At 40.5% G+C, this 15,601-nt stretch overlaps 1 protein-coding gene across 2 annotated transcripts in view; it reads right to left on the minus strand.

Annotated features, from left to right (window-relative positions):
• Nucleotides 1-15,601, minus strand: part of LOC105552377 (band 4.1-like protein 2) — a 179,187-nt gene that overhangs the window by 8,547 nt on the left and 155,039 nt on the right. For both annotated transcript variants that reach the window (XM_011998024.1, XM_011998023.1), the window contains 2 exons: nt 14,182-14,262; nt 9,010-9,122 (listed from right to left, as the gene is read on the minus strand). In XM_011998024.1, coding sequence (XP_011853414.1) covers nt 9,015-9,122; nt 14,182-14,262 — 189 coding nt within the window. In that variant the 3' untranslated portion in view covers nt 9,010-9,014. The remainder of the gene's footprint in view (nt 1-9,009; nt 9,123-14,181; nt 14,263-15,601) is intronic.

The following is a 15,601-nucleotide window of genomic DNA, read 5'->3' on the forward strand; positions in this document are numbered from 1 at the left end:
AACATTTCTCTGTAGCATCAAATAAGAGCTTAAAAATACTAACAAGCTTTCGTCTTTTAGAAAAAGGAAGGTTAGTGGGAATCAAAAGAAATTTATAGACCCAACTTTCTCACTTTTTATCTGAGGGAGCATGGGAAAAAAATCCTTTTCCTCAAAGTTAAATAAAGATATCTTTAAACACTATTCCCTGCTCCCTAACAGTCTCTCTCTCTCTCTCTCTGTCACTCACACACACACACACACACACACACACACACACACAATCTAAACTGCATCGTGCCATGTTAGTTTAAGGTTTTCCTCTCACTTCACCCCCTTACCCTCCACAGATCAGCACTGTCCAAGAGAAATATACTGTAAGCAATGAATGTAAACTTTCTAGAAGCACATTTCAAAAAATAAAAAGGAACATGTATATTTAATTTTAATGTAGTTATTAAACCCAATATATCCAAATTATTTCAATAATTCACTTAAAAATTAGAAATAATTTACTTTTTTCTCATGTCTGAAATCCAGTAACTATCATAGTTAAAACACATCTCAATTTGAACTAGCCACATTTCAAGTGCTCAATAGCCACAAGCAGGTATTGGCTACCATACCGGACAGAGCAGGTCCAGACTCACATGTGCCCTAATGCTAACTCAACTATTTTGATGCAAGAAAGCATCAGTATGTCCTTGGACTGTAATCCTCATAAGGACAGGAGTATCTTTACAACAACACACACACACATAAACTTGTTAATTAGTTGCCAGAGCAAAACTCCCTTCTGATGCCACCCACAAAATTTACATGTTTAAACAATTGCTACCTGGGATATCTAACAGAAAAGCCTTGAGATAAATGAACCTCTACTTAGCACAGGTGACCTGTGGCAGTTACGTTAATGTCTAAGATCCTATTTCCTTATTAAAAAAAGGTTGAAGGAGAGACACGAAGATGCTCTACAGGCAGTTTAACATTAAATATTCTTTACATTTCCAGACTCTTAAACACAGCCTAGGACAGGGTAACAAAGTCATAGCCACCACCCCAACACAGTCAGAGGCCAGATGGGTAATATATATGCACAAGGAGACTGGGCCGCAAGGGCCTCAATATGAAGACAGGATATGACAGGCAGTAGCACTGTGGTGACTTAGAGAGCTCCTCCCAGACTGACGCTGGCCACGCCTATGAAGCGCCAGCAGTGTAACCACAGGGAGAGCAGGCTCAATGTCATCAGGGCTTCGGATTTTTCTAAAATTGCTGAGTATCTTCTAATTTTTAAGCATTAATAATTGATTCAAATTCTAAGGTACACCATTTAGGCCAAAACAAAAAACGAAACTGTGGATACGGCTTGCTTGTCTCTAAGCAGTCAGTTCTGTCTTGCCCCTCTCCCCACTTTTGGTGACATTTTTAATCCTTAATAATAATTTTTTAAATTGAGGGGGAAATGTAGCATAGTTACTCATCTTTTCAAATTACTAGGCTGTGTGATAACTGTGAAAACTAGGGATAATTTAAATGCCCATTAGTAGGGATTATCTGAGTAAACCATCAGGCATCCATTCAACTAATCTCTATAAGAGAAAAAAACAGACACCTGAATAGGGAAAAGGACAAAGGACACAAACTGGCAACCAAAAGAAATGCGAATTATGTGTGTGTGTCCGTGCCTGTGTGTAGCATATGCATGCACGTATTCCAACTTCACTAGCACTGAAAAAATACAATCAAAGAAGGTTCTTTCCTCACAGTTTAAACAAGGGAGAAAAAAATGCTCTTTCCTGATCAGACTAGCAAAGCTGTTTTTTTTAATGTTTAATAATGTTTAGTTGTTGCCAAGGCTGTGGGGAAACATATGCTCACAAACTGCTAGTGGCAGTCTATGTTTGCAGAACCACTAAGGAAGACAATTTGGTAATATGTCAAAAACCCTTGGTGGGCCAGCAGTGGTGGCTTATGCTTGTAATCCCAGCACTTTGGGAGGCCAAGGTGGGTGGATCACCTGAGGTGAGTCAGGAGTTCGAGACCTGCCTGGCCAACATAGGGAAACCCCGTCTCTACTAAAAATACAAAACTTAGCTGGGCGTGGTAGCACACGCCTGTAATCCCAGCTACTCAGGAGGCTGAGGTAGGAGAATCGCTTGAACCTGGGAGGGGAAAGTTACAGTGAACCAAGATCGTGCCACTGCACTCCAGTCTGGGCGACAAGAGTGAAACTCTATCTCAAAAAAACAAAAACAAAAAACAATCTTCGTGGCATACCAACTCCACTTTTGAACATATTTGCCCTGGAGAAACAATGAGATCAACATACAAAAATGTACAAACAAGTATAATCTTTGAAGCTGTGTAATAATTGTGAAAACTGAGGGGTAATTTAAATGTCCATTAATAGGGGTTAAGTAAACCATCACTCATCCATTCAACAGCTGCTGAAAAATGATGAGGTAACGACAAGGACCAACAACTATAGTGTACTATTAAGTGGAGGAAAAACCAAGAATCACAATATCAGCCTACATAGAAAGAGGGGGCTGTGTGGATGTGAATGTCTGTATGTGTGTATATTGATAAGCATACACATACACATTGGAAAGAAATTCTCTATCTCTGGGAGCATGGGACTTATGGATCACTTACATTTTCTACTGTCTCTCCCTTTTAAAAAAGTTACAACCTCTCTTTTATTACCAGAAAAAACAATAAAGATAGCTTCATTTGAAAAATAGTCAGTAATGGTTATGTCCAAGAGCAAGCCTTGGGGAATTAGTGACTACTGCCTGGTCTTAATGTACACATTAGAGCAGTGGCACCCAGCACCTCTTGTGTGGGGGGAGTTCAAATAGATTGTAACTGACTCATGGATAACACCTGGTAGATTTAGCAATGTTAAATGAGAACATTCCACAGCATTTCAGAGTGAAAACTGGCTATGCCTAAAACTCACTAAACCAAAACTGGCTTTTTATTTCTATGCAGAAGAAGTCAGTCCTCATTTGAGGTGTGATTAATCTATATTGAAAATAAAGCAGTAATAAGATGCTAATTTTAGGTATGAGATTAGCACAACTAGGCTAACAGAATAAAATAAAAATGCAACACACTTGATATGCCTGCAGAACTGAAATAGTTATCTGAAAGTCAATAGGTTTGTTCTCTTTGAAGGTCAGGGGTGACACTCATCAGAGCCCACATGTAAATGAGTGGCTCATGATTAGCTAGAGCTCAGTTCAGCCAACAGGGTTCTTTTCTCTCATCAAGTCAGCTAGGCAGCTAATGTTAATTTCCTGTTTGGCTTATGAGTTCATGTTTTGAAACCCTGCATATCACCCCGACTTTGAAACAAACACAAGATTGTTTTGTTTAGAAATTGGCATTCATGTACCCACAACAGTGGAAAAAACAACACGACTAATTTAGAAGTATTCATTGCAGGTTAAAGGGGGGATGCAGGGTCTAAGAGGTTCCAGGGAATGGTGAATTGACCCTGTTTTTAATAATCACAGCACTGGCTCCAATGGCTCCATGACACCTAATGTTCTTCATCTTCTCAGATGAAGGCAGGCAGAGCTGATGGAAGAGCAAAAGGTCCTGTTACTGGGTTTTCAACTTAATATGTTTTCATGTGTTTTCAACCTGTTACAGAGCTCTCTCCCTACTACCACACTGAAACAGCTCTGACAAAGCCTCCAGGCTGACCTCTGTTCACCAGTTCCCAAAAACATGCTCATTTGGTTTTTCTGACATATTTAATACTTGGTTACTCTCTCCTTCTTGAAGTTATCCTGCCTTGCAACTTGTGTCACCTCCCCCATTTCCCTGTTTCCTTTCTGCCTCTTGGCTCCTCCTCCTTTATGGCCTCTGTTCCCCAGACCTCAACTCTGAGCTAGCCCTGGATAATACAGCTCAAAACACAGGCTTCATCAGTACACAATTCATTCAGGGGACTCACAAATCTCTCTCCTGCTCAGAAGCCTGTTGCACTCTCAAAGCTCTTGTGCTTCTGAATGTGCCATTTCTGCATTTCACATGTATCTCAAACTCATTATCTCTGGGATAGAAAATTTTCATTTTTATTGGACTCTTAAGAGCGAAAAGGGTTCATTCATGGCCGACCTTGTAAGTTATAAAAATTCTTAACAACCTGCCTTGGAAACAAGCCCTTCTGCTTCTATTATCATCCCCAGTTTACAGATGACAGCTCTGGGACAAAGGGATGAGACCAGCCAAGGTCAAACAACTAGGAATTAGATTTGAATCCAGCAAGTCTGCTATCCTATGCTCCCTCTTAACATGCAGATGATCCAGGAAACTTCCAATTAATCATGTCATGTTACAAGATGGGGCCTTACAGATTCACTTCTAAGTTTCCTCCAGAATTCCTATGACAGTTGGTCTCTCTGGCAGTACTGCAGAACAAAAAACACACCTTTGCTTTACGGTAGCCAAGCAAAGAAAACCAGCCATATTAATATGGCCATGACATGCAAAAGACAAAACTCATGTATTGCATGATTCAAATTATAGGTGCCAACATCAACTCCCTGCCCAAGCCAAAAACCTAAATATGATGTGTGATTCTCCTCTGCTCCCATCTTCCCAATGCACTAACTTCCATAGCCTCATGCTGAACGTCAACAAGTCACAAAGAAGGTAAGTTACCTCCTTACCGTCTCTCAAACCCAGGAGGAGCAACCCCATCACTTTCAGGATAGTTTAGCCTCCTCAGCTTCTTAGAAGACTCCTTAACACTGGGCTTCTGCCTCCTTCCTCCCACATCTTCATCACTCTCCTGCAAGTATCCCACAATCCAGCTACATCTGACTTTGCACTGTTCTTGGAGTGTCAGGTTCAGTGCTCCCAATCCTGCCTGAAATGGCCCCCTTTACTCCTTTTTCATAGAACTAACTCCTACTCAGCACAAAGCTTAAGTGAAACATCTCTGATGCCCTATTCTGATTTAGAGGTCTCTCCTTCTTGTTCCCATCACATGAGGTTCAGAATATATCACAAAACTTGAAATTCTTCTGCTACCACTGATTTATTGTCTGAAGCGCAGATTTGATATTTCCATGGGAAAACAGCAGACGATACCCAGTGGGCATTCCGTACATATTTATGCAATGAACAAATAAATGAACGGATGAGCGAAAGGATGAGCAGCCACTCCTCTGTCATTTCATCCTTCAGGTGCTCACTGTTTTTGGATGAACAGGAGGCTTCATTCACTTTTTTACCTTACATTAATTATTACTCTAAGAGTCAGAGAGGCTCCTGTGAAGTCTGGGTTGGGAGAGCTCCCTCTCCTGTGGCTAATTCTTTCTGAGACCACACAGATCACACCACCAAGCTTGGAACCCTTCTTCCTCTTGATCGGGACTGTTTGGGAATACCATTGCAGTGGTGATAAGGTCAGCAATATTTTCCATCCGTGTGAGGGCTCATAAGTATGCATTTGGGCTAAGCCGGCAGGAGAGAGTAGTCCTTGAAAGGACATTAAAAAGTTACAAAGATTTAGTGAAGTCCTCATCTGAAGTGTGTTTTCTTTTTAACGGAGTTTGCATTTAGCTCCTCTCTGCCTCACAGCTGGGCGCCACCTGCTGAGAAAGGTGGACTTCGGAGGTTCGTCCTCTGCAGGTTGTTCTTTTACCATCTTTCTGTTTGCTCTCCCCTCCCCCTACTTTCAACACTTGATCAAAAGCTCAGAGTTACTCCGAAGGGCGAGACCAGGTCAGGAGGAGAGCTTTATGTGCCTGAAAAAGGGAGATGGAGCAGATACATTGCAGACAGTGCCCCCTCTTTTTTGACATTCAGATATTGTCCTGATCGTGCTCTTTGCCTCGGCCCACCTGCTGCCTCTGTGGGATCCTGGCAGGGCAGCCAGACAGTAGCTGAAGCAGTGAAAACACACTCTTCCCAGATCTGACAGTCACCAGCAAAGGAAATTTTTTAAGAGCAAGCTGCAGCCAGTTGGGGGTGGAGATGCCAAAATGACTTTGAGACACTGAGGTCATTCCTAGTCGTCCTTCAGATTTAAACTCAAACTTTGTTTCTCAAGTAATTGGTTAAATTTATAATAGTTCAAGTCTCCTATTTTGTTCTCTCATAGCATTTTATTTCCTTCAGAGGGCTGATCACATTTACATTTTGTTCATTTGTTAATATTAACACCTACCTTCCTGGAGCACATCGTCTCCGCCAAGGAGGGGGGCCATGTTTGCTTTGTCTACCATGGAATCATTACCCAGCCTTACCCTACCACATTTGGGCACTCATTAAATATTTTTTGAATGCATGAATGAATCTTTCCAAATGTATCTAGTTTATTCACCTTATATGTAAGTTTATACTTTAACTTCCTAAATCTGTTTAACAAGGCTTCTCATAAAAGTTAGCCTCTGAGATGGGCAAACTTCAAAAGCTGTGTGTGTGTCTGTGTGTCCATTGTAAAAATGAATATAAAGTGCTAGGAATAAGTGATGTAATGAACTCATTTAAAAACTTATTAAAATGCCACAAGTGAAGGTAGAGTTGCTGGTAATGCTTAGAGTGTCACCAATTTTTGCCCAGTATTCCTGATTAAGAAGTGTCTGATTGATAAAACTCAGAGGCAAAAATACCCAGTGCTATTACCTTATGTTTTTAAAACAGTCACTTTTCTCATTTATTATCCTATTATATCCTTAGAATAAGTCCTATGAGTTAGGAAAGGCAGATCATAGCACTGACTTGCCTAATGTCAATATAGTTTGATATCTGGCAAGATGAAAATGTAGCCTTCAGTCTTCTGACTCTTAAGTAAGAATGCTTTCAGCCTTCCCTATTTAAAAGCATTAGGAGCTAGGTGTGGTGGTGGGCACCTGTAGTCCCAGCTACTCAGGAGGCTGAAGCAGGAGAACTGCTTGAACCCGGGAGGTGGAGGTTGCAGTGGGTCGAGATCACGCCACTGCACTCCAGCCTGGGCGACAGAGGGAGACTCTGTCTCGAAAATAATAATAATAATAAATAAATAATAAAAAAAACACCATTAGGGGGCCGGGCACGGTGGTTCACGCTTGTAAACCCAGCACTCCAAGGGGAGCAGATCACTTGAAGTCAGGAGTTCGAGATCAGCCTGGCCAACATGGTGAAACCCCGTCTCTACTAAAAAATACAAAAATTCAATAATATTAACCATATTCAACTATTTTAATAATGAAAGACAAACCAAAAGCCTGAAGATATTTGCAACATATAAAATCGACAAAGGATCAGTATGTAGAATGTATCAATAATCAATTAACAATGAAAGAAAGAATGAAAGCAAAAGCAGGCAAGAGAGGTGAACAAGCATTTAAGGTTTTGAATTTTTTGGCCATCTATATTTTCATAGAAGAGAAAACATGAATGGCTAATAACCATATGAAAAGACATTAATGAAGAAAATGGGAATTATAATCACAGCTACACATAAGTACATATTCACCAAACTAGCAAAAATTCAAAAGTCAGAGAGACAGCTGTAAAATGGTAGGAATCCTCGCCTCCTAGTGGATGCAACAGCAGGTGGCCATGCCACCCAAGGCAGAAAATATCCTGTGACCCAGCCATTCCTGTGGGTTACCTATCTATTGACTGTTCAACATACAGATTATTTTAACAACAGAAAGTAATCTTACTATGTGTTATTGTGTGATAAGACCTGCTTCTTAAAGCCCTAATAGATAATTATAAACACCCATTTCATTAAGAGTTAGTTATCACATGGAAACAGAATAATGTATCAACTAAGCCCCTACTCTTGACCATTTAGATTATTTCAATTTTTTTTTTTGCTAATACTAGCAAACATAATACTCTGGTTTCTCTTCAGAGTGTATAAATCTTTCCCCTTTTACTAATACTAGCAAATTTACATTTATACAAATGTAAGTATTAAAATGTGATAAATACCCTTGCAGGTGAATATTTGTATATATTTCTGATTATTTAAGATAAATTCTTATAAGTAGTTTAATGGTAGACATGTTTAATGTAGATTATTTTGCATCAAATTGTCCTCCCTAAAATATTACTAATTTATACAGCAGTATATATTTCCTACAGCCTTCCCAACACTATTAAAAACATAAGTTTTGCCAAATTTATAGGTGAAAACCTGTCCACTAAATTTTTAATTTGCACTGATTTAAGTAATAGTGAAGCTGGACATTTTTTGTTTATTCTTTTACTTTGCACATGGTTTACTCATTTAATTCTCTGCCCATTTTTCTACAAAAGTGTTTAAATTTTCTTAATGACACAGTAGAGTTCTTAATATATTCAGGATACTATTCCTTTCTCTGCCAAACACATTAAACTTAATCATTTATTTATCCTTTGGTTTTGTTTCTATTTGCTTAACTGAAGTATTTATTTCCATTTTTACATAGTCAAATAAATCTTCTCCTTTCTGGTTCATCTGGTTCATTCTCAGATGTATCCTTTTTCTTTTTTTTTGAGATGGAGTCTCACTTCTGTTGCCCAGGCTAGAGTTCAGTGGTGCAATGTTGGCTCACTGCAACTTCTGCCTCCCAGGTTGAAATGACTCTCCTGCCTCCCAAGTATGGGATTACAGGCGTGCACCAACATGCCCATCTAATTTTTGTATTTTCAGTAGAGATGGGTGGAATTAACTCATCTCCCTCTTATCCCTCCTACAATAAAAATCTCTCATCCAAAGAAGGGTAATAGCATCTTTCTGAAAGGGTCACTGTGAACATTAATTAATGTAACTTATACTAATGTGCTTGATAGCTAGTAAAGCAATATATGAATGTCAATCATTAGCAGCCCCTCAATAAATCAGAGTTATTGACATCACATGCAGAGATTGTATGCACTTGAGCTGATACACTTGGGGATAACAGTCTAGAAGGTCAAATGTACTATACGAAGGAGACACTAATATGAACTTTCATTTCACATCCTTTCACAAGTTCAGGAGTATAAAGCAGTCACTAGAAAGGCCACAGACAATGAGGGCTCTCTTACCTTACTTAATCTTCCCCTTCCTCCGCCAACTCTGTTTCTTTGTGTACCACCACTCTTGTGACCGACATGTCAGGGTGCTGCTCTCTGGCTTCCCTGATCGCCTGAGCCAGTGCCTGCCAGGGTCAGGACAGAGAACGGATGTGAGCTGGGGAACAGCCTCCACCTCACGATGGCAAAACATACGCACACTGATCACCTCGGACCCAACCTCAAGCCAAGAGGCACTCACTTCTTTATTTGAGGAAGCAGGAATTTTTGAAATGGGCTCACTGTCATTTTATAGACTACTTCTCATTTCCTAAATCTCCCCATTCTCCAGTCCACTTTCAAACAATGACACGTGGAGGAAACATGTTGGCTTTGAATCCCAGGCTTATTATACTCACTGTGAGATTTGCAGAAAACAGTTCTTTGGAGTTTAGTGTTCTTACCTGTATGTAACCCGAGACCAATGCTGAGTTGTAACGATCATTTTAAGGTTTTCTGTGTGAACTGAAGTAATGCTGTAAAGCATAGTGCCTGATCTAGACATTCAGGTGATACTAGCTATCACCCAATTGCCTGAAACCGCAAGGCACAGGACCAGGCCTTCCTCATCTTTATCCTCTTAGGCTCTCGGTAATTGTTTGAACTAAAATGTTTGCTGAACTAAACGACTGCAGGAAAGATGTCTATAAACCTCTAAGACACAGAACTAAAGAGCAGTAGCAACAACATCCAATTAGCAAAGCTAAAGAACAGAGACTGACTAATCAGGTTATAAAATACAGGTCCCTATTTGATAGTTGACAAAACTGCAGGCACAAAGATTAATGGGTTTCTCAAGGCCATCCAGCCTGTGAGCAGTAGGACAGGAGCAGGGAGGACGCAGAGGACTGACTCCAGTGGTTCGTGGTTCCTTCCTTGGACCACGTGGTAAGAAAGCAAAGTTTCTCTGCATTTTATCAGAAAGTAAACTATAAAAGTATTGCAGCACAATGGAAAGATCCTATTTTTCAGAGGAGGTAAATGCCTTTCTTAATTATTACTCATTTTGTTTTTAAAAGCATGGGTGAAAAAACAAAACACCAGAGAACAACCCTCAGAGTCTAGGAAAGAATTCTAAAGGCCAGGTGCAGTGGCTCAGGCCTGTAATCCCAGCACTTTGGGACGCCGAGGTGGGCGGATCACTTGAGGCCAGAAGTTCGAAACCAGCCTGGTCAACATGGTGAAACCCAGTTTCTACTAAAAACACCAGGCTTGGCTGGCACACGCCTGTAATCCCAGCTTGGGTGGCTGAAGCAGGAGAATTGCCTGAATCGGGAGGTGGAGGCTGCAGTGAGCCAAGATTGTGCCACTGCACTCCTGCCTGGGCAACAGAGTAAGACTTTGTCTCAAAAAAAGAAAAGTCTAGGAAAGAATGCTAAAACAAAGAGAAAATTTTACTAGGACAGAGAATACCATATCTCATAAGGAAACCGCATTTGAAAAAAAGCCGTGCAATTTTTCTTTTGCTGTCACCTGCCTAAGGGGATAACTGCATTTCTTGTTTGCATGATAGTTTCTGTCAGCTGTAAGGACACCAAGCAGAAACCCTAAGCCTCGTTTCATTGAAAAAAAAAAAAAGTAAAGCTATCAGCAAAAAAAAAAAGACATCATTTTTATACCACAAAACTTTTGCACAGAAACTTGGAAGACACTTGAGGGTGCTTAAATTTCCACCAGGGAAGAAATGCTTGTGAACTACCTGTGTTGTGACGAGAGAGAAATGAGACACGGAACCAGCCTCCAATCTGAGCAGTAGCAGAAGTGTTTGTCAAGGAGGGAGAGTGAATGGCTGGAGGGCTAGCGTGGAGCGGGAGCAGGAGCAGGTATCTAGTTCCAGGGAAGGGCAGGGAAGCTTTTCAGCGTGTTGACTGGAATGGGAAAAGGGAAGGGAGAGGAAGCACAGGGGTGTAGTTCTACATTTTTTGTGTGTGTGTGTGTGTGTGTGTGTGTCTTCAGAGAGAAGGAGATTGGAATGATCCAACCCATTTACTACATTTTGGTTTGTGCAGTACACACCGGGAAAAGTCAAAGACAAGGACAAGCTCTGATGGAAGCCAAGTGTAGCTACAGACAAATGGTCAAACACTTTTGAGTATCTGGTCTACCAAGATCTGCCTACAATAAACCAGGGCAATTGTTAAAGAGAAAATGTAGATGATGCCCAAGGGAAGGCAACATATATGAAACACCCTCTTAATTCACAAAAAGGTTGGGAAAAGCAAAAACTGCTACAGTCATCTTGAAACACAATCAAAATCACTTTGTTAAAACTCCTTTCATTCCATAATATCGGCACACAAAATAAAATACTGTAAAATGTCATTATGGCAATAATAAGGATTACGAGAAAACATCACATCTTATTGCCAAATTGAGAAATTACTTCTTAGAAAGAAACACACTCTGAAGAGCAACTGCAGTGTAGATTACCCCTCCCTGGTATGGAGCTAAAGTGTCACGACCAGCACAGGGTGAAGAATCTGCAAAGCAAGTTTCTATAAAAGCATGCCTCTTTGATTTGCCAACACAAAAAAGATTTCTTGTTTTCTGTCTGGCCCAGTGAAAGTGTCCTTCCATTTTAAGATTCCTTTTTTTTTTTTAAGACAGAGTCTCGGTCTGTCACCCAGGCTGGAGTGCAGTGGTGCGATCTCGGCTCACTGTAAGCTCTGCCTCCCGGGTTCCCGCCATCCTCCTGCCTCAGCCTCCCGAGTAGCTGGGACCACAGGCGCCGCCACCTCGCCTGGCATTTTTTTTTGTTTTTAGTAGAGACGGGGTTTCACCGTGTTAGCCAGGATGGTCTCCATCTCCTGACCTCGTGATCTGCCCGCCTTGGCCTCCCAAAGTGCTGAGATTACAGGTGAGAGCCACTGCGCCTGGCCTTAAGATTCCTTTTAATGTAGGCAAGGAAATGAAAAAAATGTCAATGTTATGAAGGTCCCTATATGATCAACATCGGATTTTGACAGGAAAGTGATTTCATCATTTAATTTTAAGTAGCTCTGTCATCTCATTACAGACTCTAAGGAGAAAGTAAACCCACAACAGCTTCTGGTGACAAGCATACCGAAAGCCACAGTCACATTTACTCAAAAATGTTGGCCAGATGTGGTGGCTCACACCTGTAATCCCAGCACTTTGGGAGGCCGAGGTGGGTGGATCACCTGAGGTCAGGAGTTCAAGACCAGCCTGGCCAACATGGTGAAACCTCATCTCCACTAAAAATACAAAAATTAGCCGGGCGTGGTGGTGCGTGCCTATAGTCTCAGTTACTCAGGAGGTTGAGGCAGGACAATCACTTGAACCCAGGAGGCAGAGGCTGCAGTGAGCTGAGATCGTGCCATTGCACTCCAGCCTAGGCACCAGAGGGAGACTCCATCTCCAAAAAAAAATAATAATAATAAAAGTTTATGGTATCTCACAAACATAAAAAGGCGAAATTTCTGTTCTCTTCATTTGGATATCTGACCTCAGTTTTAGAAAGGGCTGAAACATGACATCATATACAAAAAAGGAGATTCCCGTCCTTGTAGCAACAGCAATTAAGGCTGCAGAGTCATCATGGTTTTTAAAGAGTTAGGTGTACGTGTTATTTTGGCACTTGTATTTCAGATTGTGTTTTTAATATTTGTCTTTCAGAAGCAATACTATCTAGATTTGAATTTTTTGATAAAACAGGCCAAAATATTCTTTTGCCTTTTATAACAAAATTATTTTGCCTTTTGTTATAAAAGGCAAAAGAATACACATAAGTAAAACCTAAGTACTGGAAAGGTGGCATTTTAAAGTGTGTAAAGGGCCTAGGTTCAGTGGGGAGAGGGGGTAGAAGAAACAACGGCTGGGAGAAGACCCTAGTTTGCACTTTCCACCATGCCAAAGTATGCGGGCTTGTGCCTCACATATTCTAGGAATTCAATGAGTGCTTATTGAGAAAAGTCCCAGAGAGAAAGCAGCAGGTTTGCTCCAATTTCAGGTCAGGCGAAACTCAAGACTGCTCCAGTGGACGGTAGAATAAACCCCCTCTGGAAAACTGGAGGCTTGATTCCACATAAGTCACTCATTTTCCCACGGTAAGCAGACAAGTGTACTAATACTCTCTAGGAATCTCCAGTCCTATGCCAAAATCCAGAGTCAAGGCAACCTTTTAACATCTAATAACTCTTAAGAAAAATTTAACAGCACATTACGAATATGTAAGTCAAATCATGCTTACAAAGTCAAAAAAATTGGGAGTAATTTTCTTCTTAGGCATGAAAAAATCCATTTATCTCTGATCACATATAGGCAGCCTTTCTCAAGTGACGAATTCTGTTCTCTAAAATGTTCTTTCCTGAGCTCAGTATTGTGTCCAAAGCTGTGTAACTATCGTTAGCTCCTACTTCCCAGCTGAGATGTCAACTGAATATTTCTTTTCCTTTTCTTCAAGTTGTTATAAAAGGAAAACAGCTTGGTCTCCTTTAAAGCTGAGTTAAAATCACTTTTAAAAAAATTCTCAGCATCACTTGGGACTGCAGTCTAAAATTAAAACTGCTCTCAAAGTCCCCAGCAGTTCCATTCATCACCTGCTCAAAGCCACGCATGCCGCCAAATTTAACATTAGAATGGAGGCATGATTCTTTTAAAAAATTTTCAGATTCAATGTAAATTTTCACCTTGTAAGAAACCTTATATTACCTCCCCTCCTCCAATAATTGCAATAGAAGAAAATACCTGGAAGTAAATAGCTTAACTTTTCTAATGCCATAAACATACTTGAAAAGTTCCTAAAAGTAGGCATAGGTCAAGCTTAGTGGCTTTCTTCATTTTTTGGAAGCCAGTGCATTGAACTGCCATTCATTTTAAAATATTTGATCACTTGCCTTTAAACCAGGCCCACATGAATCTAATGTTTTCCAGAAATCCTCCAGATTACTTCGACCCAAAAGTGCACGTAAAGCCAGTGGGAAATAAAGAGAAATCTGTGTTTTATGCTGACCCAGAGGTAGGAAAGCTTGTGTCCAGGCTGTGTCTTTCCGTCCTGCTTAGGAGGTGGACTTCATCTACTAGGTACTGGGAGAAGAGGTTGACACAGGTATGCGACATGATGACACATGTGAAACTTAGAAAACAAACATGGTCATTTCCAGAACTATAACTTAAATTATTTACCTGGTCATGATCAATATCTGCATCTCCTGTGATCACAATGCGTTTCTCAATTCTTGTTTCAGAAATTCCACCTTTTACAGTCTAAAGGTCATAAATGAGAAGAAGAAAAAACAGCAATCACTAAAGCACGTTTACACAGAGCAAACAGAGATGGAGTCCACCTAGACCTGTTGATCATCGTAAGGCCACACACACACCAAGCAGCGGAAGATTGATATTCTAGAAACACTCTGAGCTTTATTTTTAAGCTCAACAGAGAATCCTATTACTAAAGTTATAGCATCCACAAGTATCCCTCAACTGAGAGCAACCTTAAAACTAATTTACCAATATTCAAGATGGCATCTGTCCCATCTTAATCTCACTTAAAATAGGACAGATATTATTTAATCCAAGTAGCTCCTTTAGGGCATTCTGTTATAATTTCCCCAGTTTCTTTATTCCTAGCTGGCCAATTTTTAAAAACGAGAGTAGGGAGAAATCAGTTATCTGCAGAATTACAAGAAATTGTAAGAATTTAGGTATCTGTTTTCGGTTTGATAAATTGTTTGATGTGATATATATTTTTTTCCCCATCACAGAAGACTTCCGTATGATGTGATGGTTTTGACTGACGGATTCTGAGCATACAAATTCAGTTGCTGATTTTGTTCTTTTCATTTGGTGCAATAATTTTAAAAAGGATTTGCTTTGGTTTAAGATATGGGTGAGATTTTTGTTGAATGTTTGATTTGATGACACCCTGCATAAGTAGTCGTGCACGTGGACATGGCACATGGCTGGACAAAGGCTGAGGACCAGGCTGGAGAAGGGAGCTCCTGGGGGAACTGCCTCACAGTGTTATGGGCTCCCTGCAAGCTGAGAGTGCCTGAGGCACACTGGATGAGGCTGAGGAGATCATCTGGCTGTGACCTTCTAAATAGTCAATAAGCAAATACCACACTGTCCTGGGAAAGCACACATCCAACCTTTAAAACTGTGATAAATGTATACTCTCAGTCACAAATGACGGCATTTTACTGTAAGAAACAAGGCTTATCACTAGGCTTAATAACTGGATATGCTTTAAAGTGAGCACCAACGGTACCTTGCATTTATGTGGCATTTTAAAATTTACAAATTACTTTTGCTGTTTTTTAAATTGTCGTGGAAACATGGATTGGGAAGGGCACAAGGGATACCTTTAAGACCTTTAGACATTTATCCAAAGTAAAAAACTGAAGCGGAAGGAAATAATGGAAAACAAGGCTGGAGTTAGCAATCTGATGACTTCAGCATGCATCAGAATCACCTGGAAGCTTCTTAAGACACTTCCAAGGTTTCAGCAGGACTGGAGAGGGGCCATGCTATTTATACTTCTAACAATGCTCCGGGTGAAGCTGATGCTGCTGATCCAGGGAACACTGGTCACCCAGTGCTA

Source organism: Mandrillus leucophaeus, unplaced genomic scaffold, assembly GCF_000951045.1.
Source record: "Mandrillus leucophaeus isolate KB7577 unplaced genomic scaffold, Mleu.le_1.0 Scaffold552, whole genome shotgun sequence".
Lineage (NCBI taxonomy): Eukaryota > Metazoa > Chordata > Mammalia > Primates > Cercopithecidae > Mandrillus > Mandrillus leucophaeus.